Consider the following 25187-nt stretch of genomic DNA (forward strand, 5'->3'; position numbering starts at 1 on the left):
ATAACCTTAGCTCCAGCCCCCACACAGTGTTATGGACTGGTTGTTTAAACGCCAGTGATTCACCAGGAAGAGCTCAGTCAATGTTAACTCAAAATTGTTAACAGGCACAAAAATAGCAAGTCTAGGTAAAATCTTGCCATTCACTGTGACTTCCTTGACTTTTGAAATGACAAGCCAAAAAGCACAATGGGGTGTGGGGGCGGCACAGGGGGCGGGGGGAGATGGGGAGGTGATCAAGTATCTTTAACCATAGAAATCCATGAACAATCAGATTCTTGGCTTGCAATATTTTATCTTGAACCTGGTCTTTGTTCACCACAGAAAAGCAAAGTTATACAGAAAGTAAATTAAGAACAATCTTAAAAATCCACGTCTCTGCCAACTGAAGACAATTTTTTCTTCCTTGTTTTGCCCATGCCCTAAAACCCTGTAGAAAAAGAAAAACATCCACATTTCAGAAAGTAGCTCTCCATTCGAATAAGTTGCAAATGACCAAGGAATATAAATATTGTAACAAGATCAAAAACAAAAACACGGAAAAAAAAAAAAAAAGCAAGCACACTTTTCCGGGATTGGAAAGAAACAAGGGCAATCAAGATATGGGGAGCAACACTGCCACCACGTGGTGACGTTTTCTCAAGTCACTCTCCGAGGTCTGAATTGAGGTCAACCCTCTCAACGTGGCAGCAATCAGAATCCTGAGGAGTCTAAAAAGAAAGAATTCAGGCCCAGGGCCCATCCCCACACTCACTGACAGTGAAGGAGACAGCCAGGAGGGCATGTCTGGCTCGTGTTTTAAAGAATCTCCCCCAGGTGTTTTTGGTGCACAGATGTCACTATGCTTGTATTTTCCAGCAAAGTTTCACCTGCAGTTATTCCTCTTATATCATCCACTAAAATTTCCTGCTGGCGTGTAAATTATTGAAAACTATATACGACACATATAAATCATCATGTTTCAAATGAGTTCCTAAGTTTTTCACAATAATATAAACTGGTCATCATAAAGATTCAGATTACATACTTCAGTTTAGGCATTACTGTTTATTACTGCTTACATCTCAATTGATAGCTAATATCTAATCCACTAAACTTAATGTTATTATAAATTAGGCATATTGACACAGCTACACCCACAAGACAAAGAAACCTTTGAACTTAAGTCTCACTGGACTCTTTTCTTATACAATGGGTTTCAAATCAATAAATCATTCTTATCTATACTAGGTTTTTGGTTTTTTTTTTTCACAAGACATGTAAAGTCTGAAAGCTTCTATTGTTGGTGAAATGCACAATGTAATCTGAAATGCTTAAAGCAAAAGTATAAGACTAAATTTAATATTGTTCCCTGGCACCTAGAGGTAAATAAAATGATTTTTCCTCATTTCAAAGTTGGGAGTTGCCTTAAAAATTGTTTCTTAATAACAAAGGATTATCTTTTGCATAATACACTCAGAGAGAAAATTATGGAGATTATGTACTACCAGATACCTAATCAGACATTGACTTTCAGCATTTTTGTTTTTTTGGTAGGCTTGACAATTAGGTTAGAGCCCACGGCTGAGAAAACAAACACCCACACTGTGTCTCCTGTGCTCCATAAGAGATAAGGCCTCGCTTCTCAGAAAACGAAAGGGCAGGAAAGACGCAAAGTGCCATACATTTGGGTTCACCTGGCACACGGTCAAATGTTTCTTTAAACCTTACCATGTTTTTAATCACTGCCTGTTCCCCATCACACTCTTTGCTTCTTCAGATGGCACAAGTCTTCTCAAAAAAAAAATCCCTGATGACTCAGACTTATTTGAGACTTGAGATACTTGAGAGACTCCTGGAGCCCATCGCTAGAGACCCAGGGCAGCCTCACAGAAAGGCCTAACCTAGGACACATCAAAAATCTGGACTGGATTTCCCATGGTTGTTTATCCTAAGCCCTGCCTCCTCACAGTGGACCCAAAACATCAGCCTCGCTGGGGAGCTTGTGAGAACTTCAGAACCCACCCTGACATACTGCAACAGAGTCTGTCTTTTAACAGGATTTCCAGAGGACTCCAAGCACATGAAGTTTGTAAAACACTGCTCTAAACCATGATCTAAAGAAAGCCTCTTAATCAACAGCTGTGTTCAGGTCTTCATCTGACGGATGAGAGTGTCTCTATCTGCCTTACCTTCAGTACAGGCCAACGATGGGGATTCACAGTGAGGTTCTGAAAATGAGAGAATGCTGTCACACAGACATAAGTATCCTCAGAGGAGCAAATACGTCTCTCTCATGAACAGACACCTCTCAAAAGAAGACATTCATACAGCTTGGCCATGCGCAGTGGCTCACGCCTATAATCCCAGCACTTTGGGAGGCCGAGGCGGGCGGATCACGAAGTCAGGAGATCGAGATCATCCTGGCTAACACAGGTGAAACCCCGTCTCTACTAAAAACATAAAAAAATTAGCCGGGTGTGGTGGCGGGCACCTGTAGTCCCAGCTACTCGGGAGGCTGAGGCAGGAGAATGGTGTAAGCCCAGGAGGAGGAGCTTGCAGTGAGCCAAGGTCGCGCCACTGCACTCCAGCCTGGGCGACAGAGCTAGACTCTGTCTCAAAAAAAAAAAAAAGAAAAGAAAAAAAAGAAAAAGACATTCACACAGCCAACAAACATGAAAAAAAATTCAACATCACTGATCATTACAGAAATGCAAATCAAAACCACAATGAGATACCATGTCACACCAGTCAGAATGGCAATTATTAAAAAGTCAAGAAACAGATGCTGGTGAGGTTGTGGAGAAATAAGAATGCTTTTACACTGTTGTTGGGAATGTAAATTAGTTCAAACATTGTGGAAGATGGTGTAGCAATTCCCCCAAAGATCTAGAACTAGAAATACCATTTGACCCAGCAACCCCATTCCTGGGTATATACCCGAAGGAATATAAATCATTCTGTGACAAAGATACATACATGCATATGTTCACTGCAGCACAATTCACAACAGCAAAGACATGGAATCAACCCAAATGCCCATCAATGATAGACTGGATAAAGAAAAAGTGGTACATACACAACATGGAATACTATGCAGCCATAAAAATGAATGAGATCATGTCCTTTGCAGGGACATGGATGGAGCTGAAAGCCGTTATCCTCAGCAAACTAATGCAGGAACAGAAAACCAAACACTGCATGTTTCGCTCATAGGTGGGAGCTGAACCAAGAGAACACGAGGACACAGGAAAGGGAACAACAAATACTGGAGCCTGTTTGGGGGCGGCGGGGAGCAGGGAGAGCATTAGGAAAAATAACTAATGCATGCTGGACTTAATACCTAGGTGATGGGTTGACAGGTGCAGCAAACCACCGCGGCACATATTTACCTATGTAACAAACCTGCACATCCCGCACATGTACCCTGGAACTAAAAATAAAAAGAAAAAATTCAAATAAAAAAAAATATGTCTGGCCCTTAGGTACGCTCTACAAATGCTATCTTAAACACACCCAACCTGCAGCAGCTTTGCTAACGCCACCCTCTGCCTAGTGTATAGTTACCAAGAGTGAATGGTCCTTCCACATACTCAGCGTCATACAAGGCGTTCACCCTAAAAACCCATAGCACCAAGAAGAGAGAATGCACTTTCTGTAGTTTCTGGGGCAGCCAGAAGTGACCACCACAAACTTAAAGCATCACTGAAGCCACTTGCTTTACATTTAAACAGATAGCTTTCAGGATTCTATTTCAAGATCTATTTTTATCACAAAAACATTTGCCTTGCCAAGTCTTCAAGTAAAAATCACTGATTTCCTATTTATCATCCAGTTTCCCTTCAATGTAGTACCTGCTGCACAGCTGACCTACTTACTATCCGAGAAGCAGGGACCCTCCGAGGTTCAGGATTAAAACCAGCCCTCTCAGACTTTGCTAACTTAAAGCTGTAATTCTTACAAGAGACCAACTGGTCACTGTTGAATTTAAAAAGAAAAAAAAATAGTCTGGGATTTGGGAATATTTGCCCTGGAGCTACCAGACATATGCAAGTAAATTTCTAAATATAAATTAACTTCCTACCTACCTCAGATAGGTTTCCAAAATACAAAATTCAGATGCTTGCAACTTAATTATTTCATGGGGATTTTGTGTATAGAAAACAGTCACATATCCCTGAGTAAACAAGAGGCTGACTAATTTTGTTTGAGACAAGTTTGCCCATTATACTATTAGAGATGAGACTATCCACGTCTATCCACTGTGCCTGACTTTGTATTTTCTTCTCTCTTTACACTATATTTAGTTGGAGACACACTCCTTACTCACTTAACACCCTTCTCTCCAGGTTTTTTATTTTAGCCCATCTATTAAAAATAATAATCTCCAAATTACTGAAAATTTCTATTTTTCCTTTGCCAGTAACATTATCACTAATGCAAACACCATGGTTTTTACATTGCTGTTGGTTCGTTTTACTAGTATCTTCCAAGTGGGATGACCTGGAAGGAACTGTATAAACATCCCTGCCTCACTTTTTCACCTGGAAGAAAGGTTGTAAGACTTCCTGTCCAATTGAAGTTTGCACTGCCAGAATATAAAACAGGCAGTCATTTTGAGCACCTGAAATAGGTGTTAAAAGGTACTGTTAAGATCTATTTCTCACAAGCACACTTGTGTGTCTCCCATGCCAAAGTCAGAGTGGGAATGCAGGAGTCCAGCGGCTGCAGGCTCAGCTACCCATGGCTCAGTCACCCAGGCAAAGCAGGAACAGAGTCTTGTGCACGCTCAGCTGGAGACAGCTTGCACAAAGCAGGGACCTCTGGGAAAAGAAACCTCAGAGCTCTAAACTGTTTTTGGATGTGATGTCTCTCGGCTGGAGGGAACATATGGAGACCTGCTGGTGTGGGTCAAAGTGGTCACAGACCACAGTGGAGGGCTCTGGCATCGTACACCCTAAGGATGGGGAACAGACAGTGGCAGAGGACAAAGATGCCTGATTTGTCCTCTCAGACAGAAATCAGTTGCCATCCACACTCCAGTGCCAATGCTAACTATTAGGGAGGTGGTCAGGCTGGAAGGGGGCGGGGGAGATTGACTGAAGTCAAGTCCGTACATTAAAATGCCCAGAAACATGTTTTCCATGCAGTGTTGGTGCCTGCCCAAAAGGTAGACATGCGGATACACTGAGAGTCCACACCCAACACAGATGCCTACAGGGAGCTTCCTGTAGGAAGAAGGAAGCACAGGCAGGACCACCTCCAGAAGGTCCCGCAGAGTCCTACATCTCTGGCTGCAGCCCAATGCTGTGTGCGGTTCAGAGCACGAGCTTTGGAGCTCAGACCCATGAGCTCAGGTCCTGCCTCTGGCTCCCACTAACTCCCTGGTTTGGGGAAGGTGATTTAAGCCACTCCCAGCCTCCACTCACTCACCTGTAAAATGGGTTTCATAAAAATGTCGACGTTCATAAAGTTGACTAATTAAAGGAAGTAATTCGTGTAAAGCACTTAGCAGAGTATAAAAAGAGCATAATATGTGGCTATTACTATACTAATTCTTCCTTAATAATCCTTTTATTCTCTCGTTTTCCCTTTGCATACACAGAACACTCAAACAATGTTATCCAGAAATTCAGCCAGCACCTCTTGGTTCCGAGAAGAGATAAGAAATAATATGTGCCTATAGAGACGGAGGAGGCATGAGAAGGGAGCTAAGAAATCACAAATCACTAAGTTTGCAAGAATCTGAGCCACTGACTTGCCTGCCTTTAGCAGTCATCAAGCCTGCAGGAGCTGCCGGAGATGGGTGAGACGAAGATGAACCTGTGAACATGTGTTAGGGGGAGAGAGGTGCTATGGGAGAGTCACGATACAAGGGAAGGGGAGGGAGGGAACTACAGGGATACTGAAGAAGAGCATTCTAGGCAGAGGGAACGGCCTGTGCAAGGGCTCAGGTCGGGCATGAGGGTGAGTTCAAGGATGGCATGGCACAAGCCAGAGGGCCTGGTGGGAGCCTGCATCAGAGGAAAGGTGGACATGGATGGTGATCTCTGCCTAGCACTGACAGGGGTCTCCAGGACATCTTCTTGCAGGAGATTGGGTGGTGGGGCACAGGACGGTGAGGAGCTGAATTGTTTGGGGTCTGATGGATCAGGGGTGATTAAGGCCTAGGAACAGGAGGAGCAGCACCTATGCCAGGCTCTGTCCTGTTTGGTACTTTTAGCCATTACTTAAAGGCACAAAGGCCATGTTTATCCACTTGACAGGCAAATGTATACAACTTACTGGTCACCAGAATCAAGACTCAAAAGAATCGCAAAAGGACTGCTCAAAACTGATTAATACTTTATAGGTACCGACTATTTGAGGAAAAAAAGCTTCTCAAGTATAGACATTACTCCCCCCGGCACCAAGAGATAGCATCTCACTCTGTCACCCAGGCTGGAGTGCAGGGGTGTGATCACAGTTCACTGTAACTGCAAACTCCTGGGCTCAAGTAATCCTCCTGCCTCAGTCTCCCGAGTAGCTAGGACTACAGCTTCACAACACCATGCTCAGCTAGTTTTTATTTTTTGTAGAGACAGGGTCTCACTATGTCGCCAAGGGTGGCTCAAACTCCTGGCCTCCAGGGATCCTCCTGCCTTGGCCTCCCAAAGCACTGAGATTACAGGCATGGGCCACCGTGCCAAGCCAGGAATCAATCCAAATTTAAATAATCATTCATATCCCAAAGGACAAGATACAATAAGAGCCGAGAAAGTGAGTTAATCACTTAAAGCAGAAACAGATTAAGGTCAATCTGCATTAACACAGCAGTGGCAGGTCAATGGAAGGAGCAACACACTGCCAGAGCCAGAGGCCAAGTGAACACCAAGTTCAACTCAGGACTCCACGAGGGGCAGAGGCTCTTCGGAGGACAGGACTTGGACCAGGGGTTCCCCAACAGTGACGAGGGCAATTCCCCTGGAGAAGAGAGCTAAAGGAGCAGCAGCTTCCATGGTCCTCCGTCATCTGAAGGGCAGGAAACAGACGCAAACACATTCTGTGTGGCTTCACAGATCAGAGAAGAAGTCAGGAATGAGAGGACAGGGAGGCAGGATGCAGCTCAGTCTATGAATGCTCGTTTAGAAACTTGTAACTGTTCTGTGATGGAGCAAGCAGTCATGCGTGGCCCCTAACACATTCTGGCCACTGCACAAAGCATTTCCAAGCAGAAATTTCCAAGTGACCACGCCCTATGAGGTATGGCCACTGCAACACGGAGGCACTCTTTATTAAACACTGAAACTTGGGTTCCAGCATCCCTGTTCTACAGTTTCAGACATGAATCAGTTTCATTCCTCCTCCAGGGCCTCGCTCTGGTGGCTCTGGTTCCCACTGTCCCACTCCACACCCTCTAACAGGGTGCTACAGGACCTGAGAAGAAGAGCCCTTCTCTGCAGCAAGCAGGCCTCTCCACGGGGCAGGGGAAGAGAGAAGCAGCCATTCGGCTCAGGCTGGCAGCAAGAGACATCAAACCCTGGCCAGGCTCAGCAAGTCCACCGAGGGGCCACCCACGGCAGGAATACTTTACAGGTACAAACCATTTGAGGGAAAAAAGGTGCTGGTGAGTGGCAGCTCCATGGTGCCTCCACATGGAAGGGCTGAGGCAAGAGAAGCAACGGGCCAGGCTCACCAGAGGGACCTCCACAGCATGGGAGGTGACATTACCCTGGAAACGTTCGCATCACTGATTTTCTTTCCAGTACTATGCATTTTGAATGCTTTAAAAAAATGTACACTTCGGGAGGCCGAGGCGGGTGGATCAGAGGTCAGAAGATCGAGACCGTCCTGGCTAACACGGTGAAACCCTGTCTCTACTAAAAATACAAAAAACTAGCCGGACGAGGTAGCGGGCGCCTGTAGTCCCAGATACTCGGGAGGCTGAGGCAGGAGAATGGCGTGAACCGGGAGGCGGAGCTTGCAGTGAGCCAAGACCCCCTACTGCACTCCAGCCTGGGCGACACAGCAAGATTCCATCAAAAAAAAAAAAAAAAAAAAAGTATCAGTAATGATAGCATGCTGCCTTGTCTCAATCAGTGTGGCAACAGGCATAATTAATCCCAGGTTATAGGTAGTAACTTTAGACAGCCTGTTCTGGTTCACAGCTCCTAAGGGGAAAAGCTGGGATTTGAATGCAGACTCCGAAGTCCACGCTTTGGTTACAGGGTAGCTAGTCAGACACGAGGAGGACAGGAGAGGGCCCCTCCCAGATACACACCAGCAATGTCAGGGGACCATCAGGTGATGGTCAAGCATTTGTTAACTGTTTCTCTAAAGTGAGAACAGGTCACAGCCAGCACCAGGGAGGGGCGGGCTCCCAGTAGATACAAAACACCTGAAACTGGTGAGTAGCAGCTTCCCAGTAAGATCTCGGGAGCTGGGCGAGTGGGCTCAAGCATGCGCATTAAGAGGCAAAATGGCGGAGTTTAACTGGTGCATAGGGCTCCTCTAGGAATGCTAGACTGGACAGGGAAGAACGCCTCAAGCAAGCACACCTACAACTCCAGTAAACACCCTGCGCATGCTCCCCTGCAACCCCCGAGTGCTAGCAGGCCACTGCACATGGGGACAGCCCACCTCAAGGGAGGAATCAGGGGAGAAGGAACGCAAGACCCCGGCTGTATGCCAACATATAAAACCCCAGGTAAAAAGACCAAATCACAAACTTGATCTCTCCAGCTGCCCACCTGACCATCTTCCAAGTGTACTTGACGTCCTTTCATTCCTGCTCTGATATTTTTAGTAAACTTTCACTCCTGCTCCAAAACTTGCCTCAGTCTCTCCTTTTGCCTTATGTCCTAGGAGGCAAGAAGTGAGGTTCCTGCAGACCTGTCCGGATTCACTGCTGGTAACGCTGTGACCATTCTCAACATCAGAGCTCTGCGCCCGTTTATGGAGAGGTTACCCTAAATGAGCTCTAAATTCCTTCCCTAAGAAATGTAGGGTAACCTCTAAACTCCCTCCCTAGTTACCTTTGTGACTGCCTCAGACCTGCCAATACTGAAGAGGACAGCGCCCTGCTTTCTTACCAATATGATGGGGCTCCCAGGGTCCTCTGTCAGCTGGATGTTTGCGTGCTCTCTTTGAGGTTTCATTTCAGGTAGGGGCCTTACCTTCATATCTGCTGGAAGCATCGCACGCCTTCTGGGGGGTGGCTACCCGGAGGAATATCTGCTGCCTCCAGGAGTGCCTCCGGGTCTTCACAGGGGTCCCACCAGAATCACCAAGATGGTTTGCTTTGGATTCAAAGTCCCTAAAATTATAAGATGATTGATTTATGACTAGTGGGGAGGAATTCACGAGATTTTGCTAGCTTAACAGTTTTTTTAAACAAAGCACTAAATTATCAACTATCTTTGTATAAACAATCACGGAAGTTATATCAAGCTCACAGTGGGTCATCATTCCTAAAGAACAGCTTTCTTACAGGATTCTTTTCATAAAAAGAGAACGATTACATGCCCTTAAATGATTTCAGTTGTAACAGATTAAGAAACATGTTCCACATATCATAGCTTCCAACTGGGCCTCTCTTGGTGCCACTTTGAAAAAGAGAAACTGCCTAAAGGGGGAAAAGTGGGGTCGATGCCAAGGGGCCCCATTCTGCTCTCCTCTGTACATGGAAATATCTGCTCAGCACAGGCCCATGTCTCCAAGGATTCCCACAAAAAATGAAACAAGTTGCAATTTAATTACACAGAACCAGCAAGGCAATAACTATGCAGTCAACTGATGATGATGATGTTTTAATGTGTATATTTTTTTAACTAGAAAATATAGTTATCAATATATAAACACAATCTAATCATACTTTTTTTCCTATTCACAGGACAACCTGAGAAGACCCTTCTAATTTATACCTAAGTTGTGTACCTGTAACTAAGCAATCCCCTCAACTTACAGATGAGACGTCCTGAACAGATCAGACATCCTGACTTGAAACAGCCGTATGCTCACTACCCAGAAACGCTGGTCTCAGAGACTTGACGAAGATTTTCCTTAAGATAACACTTAAATAAACTAATCCTCAATCTCAAAACTGAAGAACAGGTTGGTTGCACATTTTTTAAAATGACATTCAGTAAGAAAAAAGTATAAGAAAGAAGATACAACAGATTTAGCTGAAATGATGTTTTAAATGACAAAACAGTAGTTAAAACACCTTGTATATCTAATGATATTCAACACTTAATAACACCCAGGGTTGATATATCTAAATTAAGCCCTACCTTTTGGTGTTCATAAAGTCAGAGGTGTTATTTTCATCTACAGGAGCCAGAAATTTTAGAAAATTTGGCACAGAGGAAGAAGAATGAAGTTTTTTCCGCAGGGCATTACGGTAGGAGATGCTAAGAGTTTGGTTGAAAAAAGAGTTTAGGATAAAGAAACATAAAAACACAAAGTATAAAATATAAGCTTCAAAATAAACATTTTTGTTCTAATGCTAAGAAAAGTAAACCAGATAAGAAAGTTAAAAGTAGTTCACGAATGAGATTTAACTTTCATTTTCACCAATAAAATTTGATTTTAAATGAATGGGATAATTTTTTAAAAACGAAAACCAATCCATTTTCCAAATGACTCTTCCTTTCAAACTGGGAAAAATAATTCTCCTAAATCAATCAGGAAGTTTCTGATATGGGACAAATTGCAGTGTACATGATCAAACACAGATGTTAACCTGTGTGTGTGTGTGTGCATGTGTGTGTATACGCATGCATGTTAAGTGTCCACTAGGGCAAGGAAATGTGAAAATAAGCATATAAAAAACAATTTGCAGCAGAGTACAGTGGCTCACACCTGTAATCCCAGCACTTTTGGGAGACTGAGGCAGGCGGATCACTTGAGGTCAGGAGGTCAAGACCAACCTGGTCCACATGGTGAAACCCCATCTTTACAAAAAAAAAATAAAAATACTAGCTGGGCATGGTGGCTTGTGCCTATAGTCCCAGCTACTCAGGAGGCTAAGGCAGGAGAACTGCTTGAACCCACGAGGCAGAAGTCGCAGTGAGCCGAGATCACGCCACTGCACTCCAGCCTGGGGAACAGAGTGAGACCCTGTCTCAAAAACAAAAACAAACCCAAACACAAACCAATTTGCCATTAACATCTGTTTTCATAATTTTAAGAAAAGTAATCAACAGTAATATTAACTTGGTTCAAATGATAGCTGAAAATAAGACCAAATATAAACAAAGACACACACACACACACACACACACAAACACACACAGTGGCTCTGCTTCCTGCATGGACATTCCCCCCATTCAGCACGTCCTCATCAGTGTGAACTCCCCAGGAAAACAGACAACACCAAACTTTCCACGTGAGTGAGCTCACCTCTTTGGCACAGCATTCCCACTTTGTTCTCCACTGGAATTATGTTTTAAGTACTTAAAAAAGTTTGGCGAGGAGGCGGAGGGGTTAAGACGAGGTGGAGGAGCAGGAGCTGAAGACTGACCTGGGCGGTGCTTAGACTCACCCACAGGTGAAGGATCCACACTAAACAGCAATCAGAGAAAGCATGGGGAGGTTAGCAGGAGAGGGGGCGCTGACAGGGACACGGAGCAAACAGATGGAAGGAGCACAACTGCTTTTGTCTCGTTGTTCCAGTAACACTGTCAGAGTGGAGCACTTCTTCCACTCCTCTTCCTCATCTCTGCTCGCTCTCTGGCAAAGGTAGTTTTCACTAAAAAACAGAGTATATCGATGGCCATTCTTGACCATTTCCCACGTGTTTATGCTCCCGACAATACTTTTTTTTTAAAATAGGTCTCACTCTGTCACCCAGGCTGGAGTGCAGTAGCACGATCATAGCTGACTGTAACCTTGAACTCTTGGCCTCAAGCAACCTCCCACCTCAGCCTCCCAAAGGTCTGGGATTACAGGAGTGAGCCACTTCGCCCAGGAACAATAGTATTTCTTTTTCTATTTCCTTTTTCAGGAATTGGCAGGAAAAAAAAAAATTCAATTGAAGTATAAACAAAAGCAAAAAAAATCTGAACTTTAAAAAAATACATTTCCCTTTAAAATGAACAATATCCTGTCCTGAATTTCAATGTCTTATTTCCTGCAGATAAATCAGAAAAGAGTTCACAAGAGGGAAAGAAAGCAGAATGGGCCATGCTAGCGAGGCAGACAGACAGGCATCTCCCCATCCCTCTCATTATGGATGTGTGACATCATCTATCATGAAGCTACATTATTCATGGAGAAAGGAAAAGTACTGATACTGAGTCCTACCAACTCTGGCTTTTGAGAAACAGCAGACTTCACAAGAGAACTAGGACTCTCCAGACAGGAATGTTTCAATGATCACTGAAAACGCCAACAACAGAGGAGTGGGCAGGCAGTGGTGAGGCAGAACAGAAGTATTGTGTGGACAGGGTGTTAAACACAAGAAACTTACAGGGCTACAACCCAATGATGCGTGTCTCTAAAAGCGTGTATTTATTAAGCAGTACCTTCTGACGTGTCCCCTGCTTTTGGGATCACCACTACCCCACTGAATTCCAAACAACCAAGAACTCTTTCCAATGGCTGATAGAATACAAAGCTGGGAGGCTCTGCTCCATCATCCAGGGCTGTTAATGCTCACACTTCTTTACTCAGAACATTCCAAACACTTCTGTACTACACACACTCTCAATGATTCATGTATGAACTACATGAACACACAGGTCCTGGGACTTCTGCGGCTGCCAGTCAGAAGGAGGCAGCAACTGTACACAGGTGTGACCCTGATTCATATTAGGTGAGGGATTTTTTAAATTGCTTGAGGTTGTTTTTAAAGATAACTCTGTGTCCATTCATAGTCTCTGGCACATAGAGTCAAATGAATCACTAAGGGACACTTGGAAGGAACAGGGGAACTTCTGAGTACCCTTCTCCATAACCAGACGATTCTAACTGGTCACTGAAACCCAACTGTTACAATGAATAAATCTTGTTAGAAGAATCTAGAATTCTTACAGTGACAGATTTTAGAAAACATCTACTCCAATTTTGTGATACAGAGAAGTTTAGCAAATTTGTCCATGTCACAATCAGTTCACAGTAGAGCTAGGACCAGAAGCCGAGGCACCCCGTCACCCCATAAGGTCAGCATACCTCTCCTGCTCTGCCTGTAGGGGTCACCGCCTCTCCCTCCCGCTGTAGCCCTGCTCCAGGGCTTCAGATGGGGAGACTCATCTGCTTGCCCTCTTCCTCACAGCAGCAAAGTTCCACAGCCAGCGATGTCTCTTACTTTGTTTGAGGAGTAATGACTGCGCATGTCAGGTAACATTTTTGCTCACTTTCACCTGCTTCCTGACAATGCATGTACCCATTGCTTGTATACACACCAGCAGCTCGAACAAACATGTCACTGCTTCCAGTTTTATCTCTTTGAACCAAGAGTAAAGCCTTACTCGTTTCTCTCACTCAGTAAACATACCTGGGATGCACATACCCGGCTAGTCACAGATATGCCCCAGCTATTTATGCAACAAATGTAAACAAATCTTACTTTCGTTCATGAGGCGTCTCTGTGCTCACTGAGTGATACCTCATAAGTTTCCTTTGCGAAACCCCCGGGGACCCCCGGGCAGGTTGTGGAGGTTCCTGGCATTCCATGGGGAAGTGACTCAGGGTATTTGCTCGCCTCCTGAAGGCCTGCTGGGGCGACAGCGGAGCTGGCTCTTCTGGGAGATGACTCTCTGAGTCACTGGACAGGTCCTCCGAGGAGCCGAGGAGCTTAAAGGAGCTCTCAGAGATGGGCAAGGCCTCCTTTTCACACACAGATGGCTCCTGGCAGCAAACACACAACAGATCAGACACGCCATGGGGAATTTGTGGGATTTAGAAATCTCTAGTTCCAGTGCAGGCAAACATTTCAGTATCTAAGTATGTGTTCTGATTATAATGCCATCTAGAGGCCACCACCAAAAGCAGAAGAAAATGAAGGTCCATTAAATAAATGCCAGCTCCTCAAGGACACACTGCTGGCTTGCTGGAGAAGTGGGAAAACTGGCCAGGTGCAGAAGTGGAGGACATAAGCCACAATCTGTAACGTTCTGGGCAACGCCAAGGATAGTGCCCTCTCTCTAGAAAACAGGACTGTTTCCTACAGCTTCTAAGGAGTGTGAGTGCTGGACAACTTGTCTCCACGGCTTAACCAAGTTCTTTATCTTTGCCACATGTGTTCACTCATGTTAAACCCACATTTTAAAGCTCTCTCTGAATCTGATCTACTGTTGAGATTCAACTTCATAATCTGAGATTAAGAACTGTATCAATATTCTTAAAATATGGAAAATCACTCTCTAGGCACTTATTGCTGCAATTCAGGGGAAATAATTTCTTTCTGCACCTCAATTTCTTCATCTGTAAGAGGGTATAGTAAAAATTTATCTGAGTTTCAAGAACAAAGCAAAATAATACAACCAAAAGTACTTTTTATGTTGTAAAATGTTATACAAATGTAAGGTATTGTTTTATTAGGTATGCAACAATCTATGGAGTGCTCAAACATTTGTTGAGAATCATGACAACATTTTAAAGTTGTATGCCTTCACGATGCATGCTTTTTCAAAGGAATGAACTATTACCACTCAAGCAAACTGATGTTTAGCACTGCACCCAGGACGTGGCTAGTGGCCAATATATTTTTAATATATCTAAAATATTTAAAAAGAGAAATTGTAGCAGCTTTCCCCTATTGAAATTGTTGAAAGGGAAAAAATAAATCAACATGAATAAACAGGAATGAATGTATCTAATAGTGGACTGGAGACTCTGAATTCTACCTGTTCATTTGATACACAGTTGAGTGCCTTTTAGGTAGCAGGTATTGAGGGTTTTAATTTGAAAAAAAAATGAAATTTGTTTATTAAAGGGAGAAGTTACATATATTTAATTTTATAAAAAACATCAGCATACCATGAAATGTTGATTACTTTCATAACTCAAGTTTTTCATTCTTCAGGACTCAATGGCTGTGAAGATTCTTTTAAGGATTTAAAAGTCTGTCTAAGACAACACATCACAGAAGACAATCTTCATCATGTAAACCTGTTGATCTAAGTTCTTATTAATATCCCTCCAAATTAGATCAAAGAGCTAACCCTTAGCTTAATTGGACAACTGAAAGGGCCATTTTTCATTTGTCAAATTTCAGGGCTATTTGGCTTCTTTGCATCTCGTAGGTGACCAATTTATTGGAACAGATCAAATTACGTAAAATAGAATATCTTTATAGCATTTTCTCAATTCAAGATGAATAAAAGATGTAAAGAAGTACGCATAAACATATACAATACACGCAAGCAGCTTCTGAAAAGTAGCATCTCTCTTTGAATGACTCTAGAAATTGAAATCTTAGATAGACTTTTATAACTTTTTAAAAGAATCTTCACAACTATCGAGTGCTGAAGAATGAATATGTATATATTCCTATTTCTGCATTTTGGAGAAAAATAAAAAGCAAGCAATAAGGCTTACTGGAAAGCCACCTGAGTGACATGAATTTCTTCATTGTATCTCTATTGACACTGGTCTGTCTGGAATGCCTTCTTCTCTGTTCATTTCCATAGGCACAATTCCTACACCAAGATTTAGTCCAATAGCATCACTGGCCCCTTACCCCTCGCCTTTTCCCTGGTTCCACTGACCAAACCTAACTTCCCCTCCCCTTGCTCTTCTGACATTGAAGTTACCAATGTCTCTTATTTGTAACTGCTGGGCTCCTACCACACTCCACTTGATGCTGCAGCTGTTTGTGCATCTGTCATCTCTCTCCTCCTAGGTAACTTCCTACATGAAAGGGGCTGTGTGTGGTTCATCTGTGTACAACAAATAGACAAAAGGTTTTCCACACTTGCAATGAATTGCAGGGTGGGATCAGTGTGTATTAGACGGAGGCTGGACGATGCTATGTTCCCCTGGATTTTAGCTTAGAAACTCACATTTACAAGACTGCTGTCTAGCTCCTCACTCCCCAGAGGGGGTCTGCAGACCAGGAGCAGCAGCATTGCCTTGGAGCTCGTTGGAAATGCACCATTTCAGGCCTCCTCCAGTGCCTACTGAACCAGAATCTGCACTTTAACCAGAACCCCATGATGAAGGCACCTAAAATTTGAGAAGCACTCATCTAAGGAAGTGTATCTCAAACTGGGCCCTCTATCATGTTAGTAGGTGGTACAACTGAGTAGCTTGCCATGAGCATTTTTAAAATGGAACAAGATAGCAGTATGTATTAAATGTTGTTCACAGTAAATATTGTTTTGTTAACTTTTAATTTTGTGTGTGAATGTGTAGGTATGTGTGTGTAGGTATGTGTGTTTGTGAACTACGCCACAATGTTAAATGTGCTTCTTACTGTAGGTTAGAAAAATTCTGAAAGCCATGTGTGTAGGAGGGACGGCGAGGACTGTAAACCCTGCCTGTGGTAAGGAGCTGGACTCCGCAAACACTCCCTCCCTCACTACTGCAAAAGAGAGTTCTCTGGTAGCAGAAGGGAAAGCTGGCCCCCCAGCACAAAACCCAAACCTGCTTTTCAGCAGTTATAAAGTTGAACTGACCAGGTTTAAATATGATTAAATGTCTGGAAAGCAAGTTATTAAAAGAAGGACATAGATACTTGCTTATTTAAATAAAACACTAATGGTTCATTATAATCATAGAGCCAGCTACAGGATAAAGTTTCAGAAATTTAATTTCCCCAAAGTGGGGGAGAATGAAAGGGGGTGTGAAAGTTGAAAAATTAACTACTGGGTACAATGTTCACTACTTGGATAAGGGGTACACTAGAAGCCCAGTCCCCACCAGTATGCAATGTACCCATGTAATCAACATGCACATGTACCCCTAAATCCAAAATAAAAATGTTTTTAAACAAGAAAAATTTAAGTTGCATACTTCTCTAAATTCACAAATCCACTTTTTGAGGTTTTCCCAATATTAATTATTTTTAAATAGGAAAATCTACTTGAGAAAGAAATCCATTGATTGTATTGTGACAAATTAGATCTTACTTGTCTCAGATTGTGATCTTGTTTCTTTGTTTATGGAATGACCATCTGCTTTTTTTAAAATTTTATTTATTTTTCTTTTTGAGACGGAGTCTCGCTCTGTCGCCCAGGCTGGAGAGCAGTGGCTCGATCTCGGCTCACTGCAAGCTCCGCCTCCTGAGTTCACGCCATTCTCCTGCCTCAGCCTCCCTAGTAGCTGGGACTATAGGCGCTAATTTTTTGTATTTTTAGTAGAGACGGGGTTTCACCGTGTTAGCAAGGATGATCTTGATCTTCTGACCTCATGATCTGCCCACCTCGGCCTCTGAGAGTGTTGGGATTACAGGCATGAGCCACTGCGCCTGGCCCCATCTGCTCTTTCATGTAAAACTTTTATGTTATGATAGACCTGCATGACCAGTCATCCACCTGTGCCAAGAAATTTGGAAGCAGCAAATGATTGGAGGCATGTAGACAGGAGATGAGCAAGACCGATTTGTTGGTGTCTTCAGGGTGTGATATAAAGAGAAATGTGCTTACTTTGCTGGTGTTACTTAATGTACTAGACAGGGAGCTATCCAGATCCACACTGCTGGAGTGTTCCTGCAGGCCTCTGGCTTTATTACCCTATATAAAGAAAAGGCAGTCGAGTTATGACCCTGGAGGCTTTTGCAAAGGCATCAGCTAGAAGCAGATTGGTCCATTTAAATAAGCTGAGGAAAAAAATATATTTACTGAGAAATGCTACTAAGGATATATGTACATTAAAATAATCAACATTTCCATCATTTAAAAAAAAAAAAAAAGACACTAACCTAAACGTTCCAAAACACCTGGCGGCTGAGTAATGTGGCAGGGGTGACAGGCAGGAAGACAAGACAATTCGTCTATAAGGAAAATCAAGCGCTCAAGCAAGCCCACTCAGCAACTCCCTCCCCTGGGTCACAAGTCATCATAACGGCCAGCCGCTTGTCACTCGGACAGCACTCTATCCCTTTGGGAGCTCTCAAATGCAGCCCCTCCCAATTCTGGTTTTGTAAATCAACTGTTTTTCATGATCTCAGAAGATACTACAAAATTCTCAGAAACATCTTCAAAGAAAATAAAATTTAACTTTCCTTAATTAAAAAAATAATAAAAATCAGATGTTTCAAAAGAAGTGTGCGACAAAATCAAGAAGAACTATAAGAAGATACTGCATACTCCAGAAAGGCATGAAACTCTGAGGGAAAATCAGATTTGATTTCTCAGACGTGCCATCAAGGCTATTTACACTCATGGGAGGGAGGGGTAATTTCTTAAAGAACTCCCAGATTGATGTACGTGTGTACTTTGTTCTTTCTATAGAGCTATATTTGGTAAACGTTTTCTGTAAAGGGACAGATAGTAAGTGTCTTATGCTTTGTGAGGCATATAGTGTCTGCGGCAACTGTTGAGGTCTGCAAAACAAAAGCCTTAGATAACAGATAAATGAATGGATGTGGCAGTGTTTCGATAAAACTTTACAAAAGTAGACGTGGGTGGAATGTGGCCAATGGGCATGTTTGCTGACCCCTACTATATAGCCTTTTAGAAACCTAACACCAGCAGCTGACAGTAACTGCTTTTTAAGTTATACACAGTAATACTCAGGAGAACAGAAGCCACACCTCAGTGTATCTAAGGCATGCTCTTTATAGGGACTGGTCAACAAATATTATTTGGGGAGGTAAAAAAAATCCCATTGGATATAATACAAAAGAGTAAGGAATACATATTCTTTTAAACCTAGGTCAAATTAAAAACAATTTAAAATGTAGATAATATTGTTCTAAGCCTGAGAAAACATAAAAAAAGGTTTTATACTTTTACCTTTATGAACATTGATGGAATAAAAGCATATAACTCAATCTAACACTCTCCTAAAAAGTGATTTAACTTAAATTGGGAGAAATTATGCTACTTACCCGGGACAAAATACTTTCTAAAGACTCTGTTAAAGATCTCTTTGCTTTGTTTTTCAGCAGATCTAGCCTAAATCGAGTGGCACTGGGTGGTAATTCACTTCCGATATTCTCTGCTGCAATGTGCGATGTCTAAAAAAGTGAAAAATGAAAAGTTAAGTCACTTATGGCTTCCTCCTCTCCTTCTTAAAGGAATGAATAATCTCTAGGACACATCTTTTTGGCACCAGGCCATCATTCTGATTCTGTCTGTGATCTCACCTCATCTGCTCCTTAGTGACATGGCTGCAAGTCCAGGAAATAATTTTGCCTCAGAGAGCTGCTGTGATTACCCCAAGTAAAATGAGGAAATGTGCTTTGAAACCCATCAGGTGAAGCAGTTTATTGCTCAGACTCTGCAACTGGATCAGAGATCTGTCTTCCCTAACTGTGGTCTTCTGCCAGTTTCTTACTCTCTCTGAGCCTCAAACTTCCTCTTCAGCAAAGTGAGACCAATGGCAAGATCGAATCATAACACTGTGTTGTGAGACTAAAACAGGTAAAGTGTGTAAAGCATTGAACACAGCGTGGGACAAAGGTAGCTATGATTAGTTTTTCAAAATAAAGCAATAACTTACCTTTGAGGGCATTTCAGATGGTGAGACAACAGAAATTTCTCAATTAAAGAACATATTTTCTCTGCCTATACAAACCCTTCATCCCTTTCTACAGATCTCTGCTTTCTTGCATTTTCCTCTCTCCTACTTTTATTTTCCCATCGTCCTTTCATTCTCTGCAACCAAGCTTCTCTCCCTTAACTACTGGCCATAGAAAATGAAAATAAAAATACAATGGAGTTGTACTAAATGAAGTCTTAGTGTTACTTATTTACAAAGACGTGCTTTTTTGTTTATGTTTTTGTTTTGAGACAGGGTGCCAGGGTCTCACTTTGTTGCCCAGGCTGGAGTGCAGTGCCACAATCATGGGTCACTGCTGTCTTGACCTCCTAGGTTCAAGCAATCCTCCCACCTCAGCCCCCAAAGTAGCTGGGACTACGCGCAGCTAATTTTTTGTATTTTTTGTAGAGACGGGGTTTCACCACATTGGCCAGGCTGATCTCAAACTCCTGAGCTCAAGTGATCTACCTGCCTTGGCCTCCCAAAGTGCTGGGATTACCGGAGTCAGCTAACACACCCAGTTGAAGGTACATTTTTTAAAAATATACAACAAATATCTCTGAATTTGTTTCTTATGTGGATTCTCACCAGATTGCTTTCTGTTAGAAAATAATTTTGTTAGAAAAACAAACGGCCAGGCGCAGTGGCTCATGCCTGTAACCCAGCACTTTGGGAGGCCAAGGTGGGTGGATCACCTGAGGTCAGGAGTTTGAGACCAGCCTGGCCAACACGGGGAAACCCCGTCTCTACTAAAAATACAAAAAATAGCCAGGCGTAGTGGCGCACACCTCTAATCCCAGTTACTCAGGAGGCCAAGGCAGGAGAATCACTTGAACCCAGGAGGTGGAGGTTGCAGTGAGCTGAGATCATGACACTGCACTCCAGCCTGGGCGACAGAGTGAGACTCCATCTCAAAAACACACACACACACACACACACACACACACAAGCAAATCCCCCATTACTCTAAATACTGACATATTATTTGTTGCAGTTGTTATATTTCAAGCACACAGAAAAGTGTAGAGACTAATATAACAAATAAATACCTTTGTATCACCACCTGGCTTTGTTCAAGTGAGCCTTTGCCAGGGGTTGAGAACAGTGAGAAGCACAGCTCTGGAGTGCAATGCCCAGGTGAAATGTTCCTCTGCTATTCCCTGGCTCTGTGGTCTTGGCCAAACTGTTATCTCCTGTCCCTTTCAGGCCCTCTACCTGCAGCCTGAGGATGCATAGTGAACTTTCCTCGCGGAGCTGTCATGAGGCTTAAATGAATGAATACAAATCAAAACACATATACCAAGGCGGGGTACAGTGGCTGATGCCTGTAAACCCAGAACTTTGGGAGGCTGAGGCAGATGAATCATTTGAGGTCAAGAGTTTGAGACCAGTCTGGCCAACACGGCGAAACCCTGTATCTATTAAAAATGTAAAAATTGGCCAGGTGTGGTGGTGCATGCCTGTAATCCCAGCTACTTGGAAGGCTGAGACAGGAGAATCACTTGAACCCGGGAGGCAGAGATTGCAGTGAGCTGACATCGTACCACCGCACTCCAGTCTGTGTGACAGAGTGAGATTTGTCTCAAAAAATAAAAACAAAAAATGTAAACCAGACACTCAAAAAACGTCAGATATCATGACTATTACCTGTTCTATGAGCCTCTTTTTTTTTTTTTTTTTTTTTTTTTTGAGATGGAGTCTCACTCTGTCGCCCAGGCTGGAGTGCAGTGGTGCGATCTTGGCTCACTGCAACCTCCACCTCCTGGGCTCAAGCAATTCTCATGCCTCAGCCTCCCGAGTAGCTGGGACTACAGGTGTGCGCCACCACATCCGGCTAATTTTTGTATTTTTTGTAGAGATGCGGTTTCGTCATGTTGGTCAGGCTGGTCTCCAACTCCTGGCCTTAAGCGATCCACCTGCCTTGGCCTCCCAAAGTGCTGGAATTACAGGTGTGAGCCACTGTGCCCAGCCTACTTCCTACTTTTAATGGGAACCACTACAGACATCTTTGAAGCTTAATCACCACGACTTCCCCACATCTGGCCATATGCAGAAATATTTGGTGTTTATCCTATCAATTCATGTTTTCTACTTTTATATGTATGTATGTGTCCATAAAAGATATGTAGTTGAAACTAAATGAAAGGTGTCATACTGCATACATCCTTCTGTAAATTAGCTTCCTTCTTTCAATACTATTTTTGAGATTTACTCCTGCTGACAAATGGTTTCTGATTCACTCACTTTAGCCAGAGTGCACATTTTCACTGTATAACCTAATTTATCCATGTTCCTATTGTTAAACACTTATTTGCTGTTTTTTTCTTGCTTTTACAAAGGAGGCTGCAGTGACCTCTCTTGTACAGAGCTCCTTACAGACTCACGTGAAATGTTTGGCAAGGGAAATAATGAGGAATGTCCTCACTGGGTCACAGGGACTGTGCCTCTTCAGCTACACCAGATACTATCAAGCTTCTCTCCCCTGAATGGTACCAATTCATATTCTCAGTATCAGTATAGGAAAGTTCACCTTTATAAGGTATTGTCACATTTTAAAAATTTCTGCCAGTCTAATGGGCATAAAATGTTCCTTAACTATGTCTTCCCCTCATTCTATTGCTATTAGACATTATTTTATTCAGTAATCTGCTGTTCGAAGACCTTAATGTCTTCTTTGAATAATGAAATCCTAATTCACTAATGAATGCTACACATTTTTCAAGGCATGAAAGAAAAAGAATGGATTCTGATTAGAGCGACATTCAGCTTTGTCCAATTATCCATAATTTTAATTCTATGAGAATGAGACTATGCATCAAAAGAATGGCTACTAGCTTAGAAATTCCTTTGAGAAGGGAAACTATCATTTACTTTTGTGTTTCACACTACAGAGCATACCCTGGACATGTAATATTGGCTTGTTCAAAATGAGTGAATGAGCAATGATCCCCTGGCAGGTCCACGGGAAATACACACCTAAGGTAACAGACTCACTCAGCAAATAGTGACCAAGTGCCTGCAAAATGCTATGCGCCACAGGGAGGCGCCTTACCTGTTGCAACTGGTTCTGTGCAATCACTGACCAAGTGTAAGGGCCTGTCCAGGCTCGAGGCAGCCTCCAGAGTAAAGGGAATTACCCACAAAGGGCCCCCAGGGACCTGCCTTCTACTCAACACCAGTTACAAAGTTAAGAAAAGGGAGAATTGCTTTCAAACTCATAATAAACCTTTCATAAAAGTGAAGCAAACTGAATTGTTTTGACGTATAAAGAAAATATTGGCCGGGCGCAGTGGCTCACACCTGTAATCCCAGCACTTTGGGAGGCCAAGGTAGGCAGATCATGAGGTCAAGAGACAGAGAACATCCCAGCCAAAATGGTGAAACCCCGTCTCTACTACATATACAAAAATTAGCTGGGCGTAGTGGCGCATGCTTGTAGTCCCAACTACTCAGGAGGCTGAGGCAGGAGAATCGCTTGAATCCGGGAGGCGGAGGTTGCAGTGAGCCAAGATTGTGCCACTGCACTCCAGCCTGGCAACAGAGCAAGACTCTGTCAAAAAGAAAGACAGAAAGACAGAAAGACAGACAGACAGATAGATAGACAGAAAGAAAGAAAGAAAGAAAGAAAGGAAAGAAGGAAAGAAAGAAAAAAGAAAAGAAAAGAAATATTAGCTAAAAGACTAAAGCAAGCAGCATCAGTTAGTAGATCCTAAGAGACAGAAGTGCATTTGTATGCATGTGTTTTTAAAGCAGACCTGAAGAATCTCTGTGTACTTAATTCAATGTTTCTTCTGCCTTCCCCTACTATCAAAAAAGATTGTTTTCCATGTCTATTGCCATAATTCAAATAAAGTTTGTTTAAAAAATTGCATTTAAAAAATAATTCACATTTAGAATATAACTTGTTCCTTATTTATCTTAAAGTAAGTATCTAGAAGTTTCTCCTTGGAAGATGATGCTGGTTCTCAAGAGTAATTTCTTTAAAAAAAAAAACAGATGGGATATCGCTGTATTGACCATGCTGGTCTCAAACTCTTGGCCTCAAGCAATCCTCCCATCTCAGCCTCACAAAGTGCTGGGATTACAGGCGTGAGCCACTGTGCCTGGCCCTTGTAGACAATAATTTCTAATTTGGAGGCTCCACAGTGAATTCAACTGCAGTCATCATATTGCACATCCTTCGACAGATGGGTGAACTCTAGGCATGCAAGTTTGGAGTCAAGTTTTAAATCCTGATGCTACACTGAAATTCTCAGTTCAGAACCCACCATCCCAGGCTGGCACAATGTATCTACCAGCAGCCTTATTCATAATCAAGCAGCTTAGAAGGAGAATGGAGAAAGAAACTCTTGACATTAATACCACAGAACAAAAAGGAACAAACTACTGATACAAGCAACTGATCCATGCAACAATGTAGCATAATGTTTCTGATGAGTCTCAGAAATGTTATGCTAGGCGGAAGGAGCCAGAACTCAAAAGAGTATCATGCCATTTATAAGAAATTCTAGAACTGGCAAAACTAATCTAAGGTGAAAAAAAATCAAAACAGTGGTTACCTGGGGGACGGGGTAGTGAGGACTGACTAGAAGAGGAATATAGGGCTACTTTCTGGTAGGATGAAAAAAATTTTTTTTTTTTTTTTTTTTTTTTTTTTTTGAGACAGAGTCTCTGTCACCCAGGCTGGAGTGCAGTGGTGTGATCTTGGTTCACTGCAACCTTCGCTCCCCGGGTTCACGCCATTCTCCTGCCTTAGCCTCCCGAGTAGCTGGGACTATAGGCGCCCGCCACCATGCCTGGCTAATTTTTGTATTTTTAGTGGAGATGGGGTTTCACCGTGTTAAGCCAGGATGGTCTCGATCTCCTGACCTCCTGATCCGCCCAGCTCGGTCTCCCAAAGTGCTGGGATCACAGGCATGAGCCACCGTGCGTGGTAGGATGAAAATATTCTATATCTTGATAGTGGTTTGAGCTACCTGAATGTAGTAGCAGTCATCAAAACTCAACAAACAGTACACTTAAGATTTGCATAACCTACCATATGTAAATTTCATCTCCCCCAAATTGGAAACAAACACTAAATTCTAGTTAATGATATGCATGCTAAAGTGTTTAGGGATGAAGGGTATTGATATCACTTAATTTGAAAGGCATGGAAAAATAAGGTGGACTAATAGATATATGATAAACCAAATTAACAAAATGTTTAAAACTGTAAAATCTGGATGGTGGGTTTATGAGTGCTCATAGTATAATTCTTTCAACTTTTCTATATGTTTGAAATGCTTCATAATAAAATGTCACAAAAACAAGAAAGAAAATCTTATCTGCTAGAAAAGAGACCCAAGGAAATCAGTAAGTAGTTATATAGCATTAAATTTTGCTAAGCTCCTTAAAAAAATAAATAATAATTAAGATAAAGTACTTAGATGTCAGACAAAGTGGCTCCACTACTCACTAGCTGCTTGACTGCTCTTCCCCACTTCCTCATCTATAAAATGGGTATTTTACCACCTACCTCAAAAATCCAGTAGAATGAATGGAGTCATTTACGTAAGGAATGAGAATTCTATCTGGCACTT

General features: G+C 42.6%; 1 protein-coding gene and 1 long non-coding RNA gene across 5 annotated transcripts in view; one reads left to right on the top strand and one right to left on the bottom strand.

The window, feature by feature from the left end:
• TBC1D1 (TBC1 domain family member 1) overlaps positions 1 to 25187 on the bottom strand; it is a 238601-nt gene that overhangs the window by 75303 nt on the left and 138111 nt on the right. For 3 of the 4 annotated variants that reach the window (XM_008017655.3, XM_038008635.2, XM_038008636.2), the window contains 6 exons: positions 18953 to 19081; positions 17547 to 17633; positions 13526 to 13806; positions 11359 to 11520; positions 10248 to 10367; positions 9132 to 9271 (listed from right to left, as the gene is read on the bottom strand). In XM_008017655.3, the coding sequence (XP_008015846.3) occupies positions 9132 to 9271; positions 10248 to 10367; positions 11359 to 11520; positions 13526 to 13806; positions 17547 to 17633; positions 18953 to 19081 (919 nt within the window). The remainder of the gene's footprint in view (positions 1 to 9131; positions 9272 to 10247; positions 10368 to 11358; positions 11521 to 13525; positions 13807 to 17546; positions 17634 to 18952; positions 19082 to 25187) is intronic. The other variant, XM_008017657.3, reaches the window with a different exon arrangement.
• On the top strand, positions 7060 to 10051 carry LOC140710554 (uncharacterized). The gene is made up of 3 exons (XR_012091623.1): positions 7060 to 7551; positions 8821 to 9118; positions 9848 to 10051. It is a non-coding gene; the product is annotated as an uncharacterized lncRNA (long non-coding RNA).

The sequence above is a fragment of the Chlorocebus sabaeus genome, chromosome 27, assembly GCF_047675955.1.
Source record: "Chlorocebus sabaeus isolate Y175 chromosome 27, mChlSab1.0.hap1, whole genome shotgun sequence".
Classification (NCBI taxonomy): domain Eukaryota; kingdom Metazoa; phylum Chordata; class Mammalia; order Primates; family Cercopithecidae; genus Chlorocebus; species Chlorocebus sabaeus.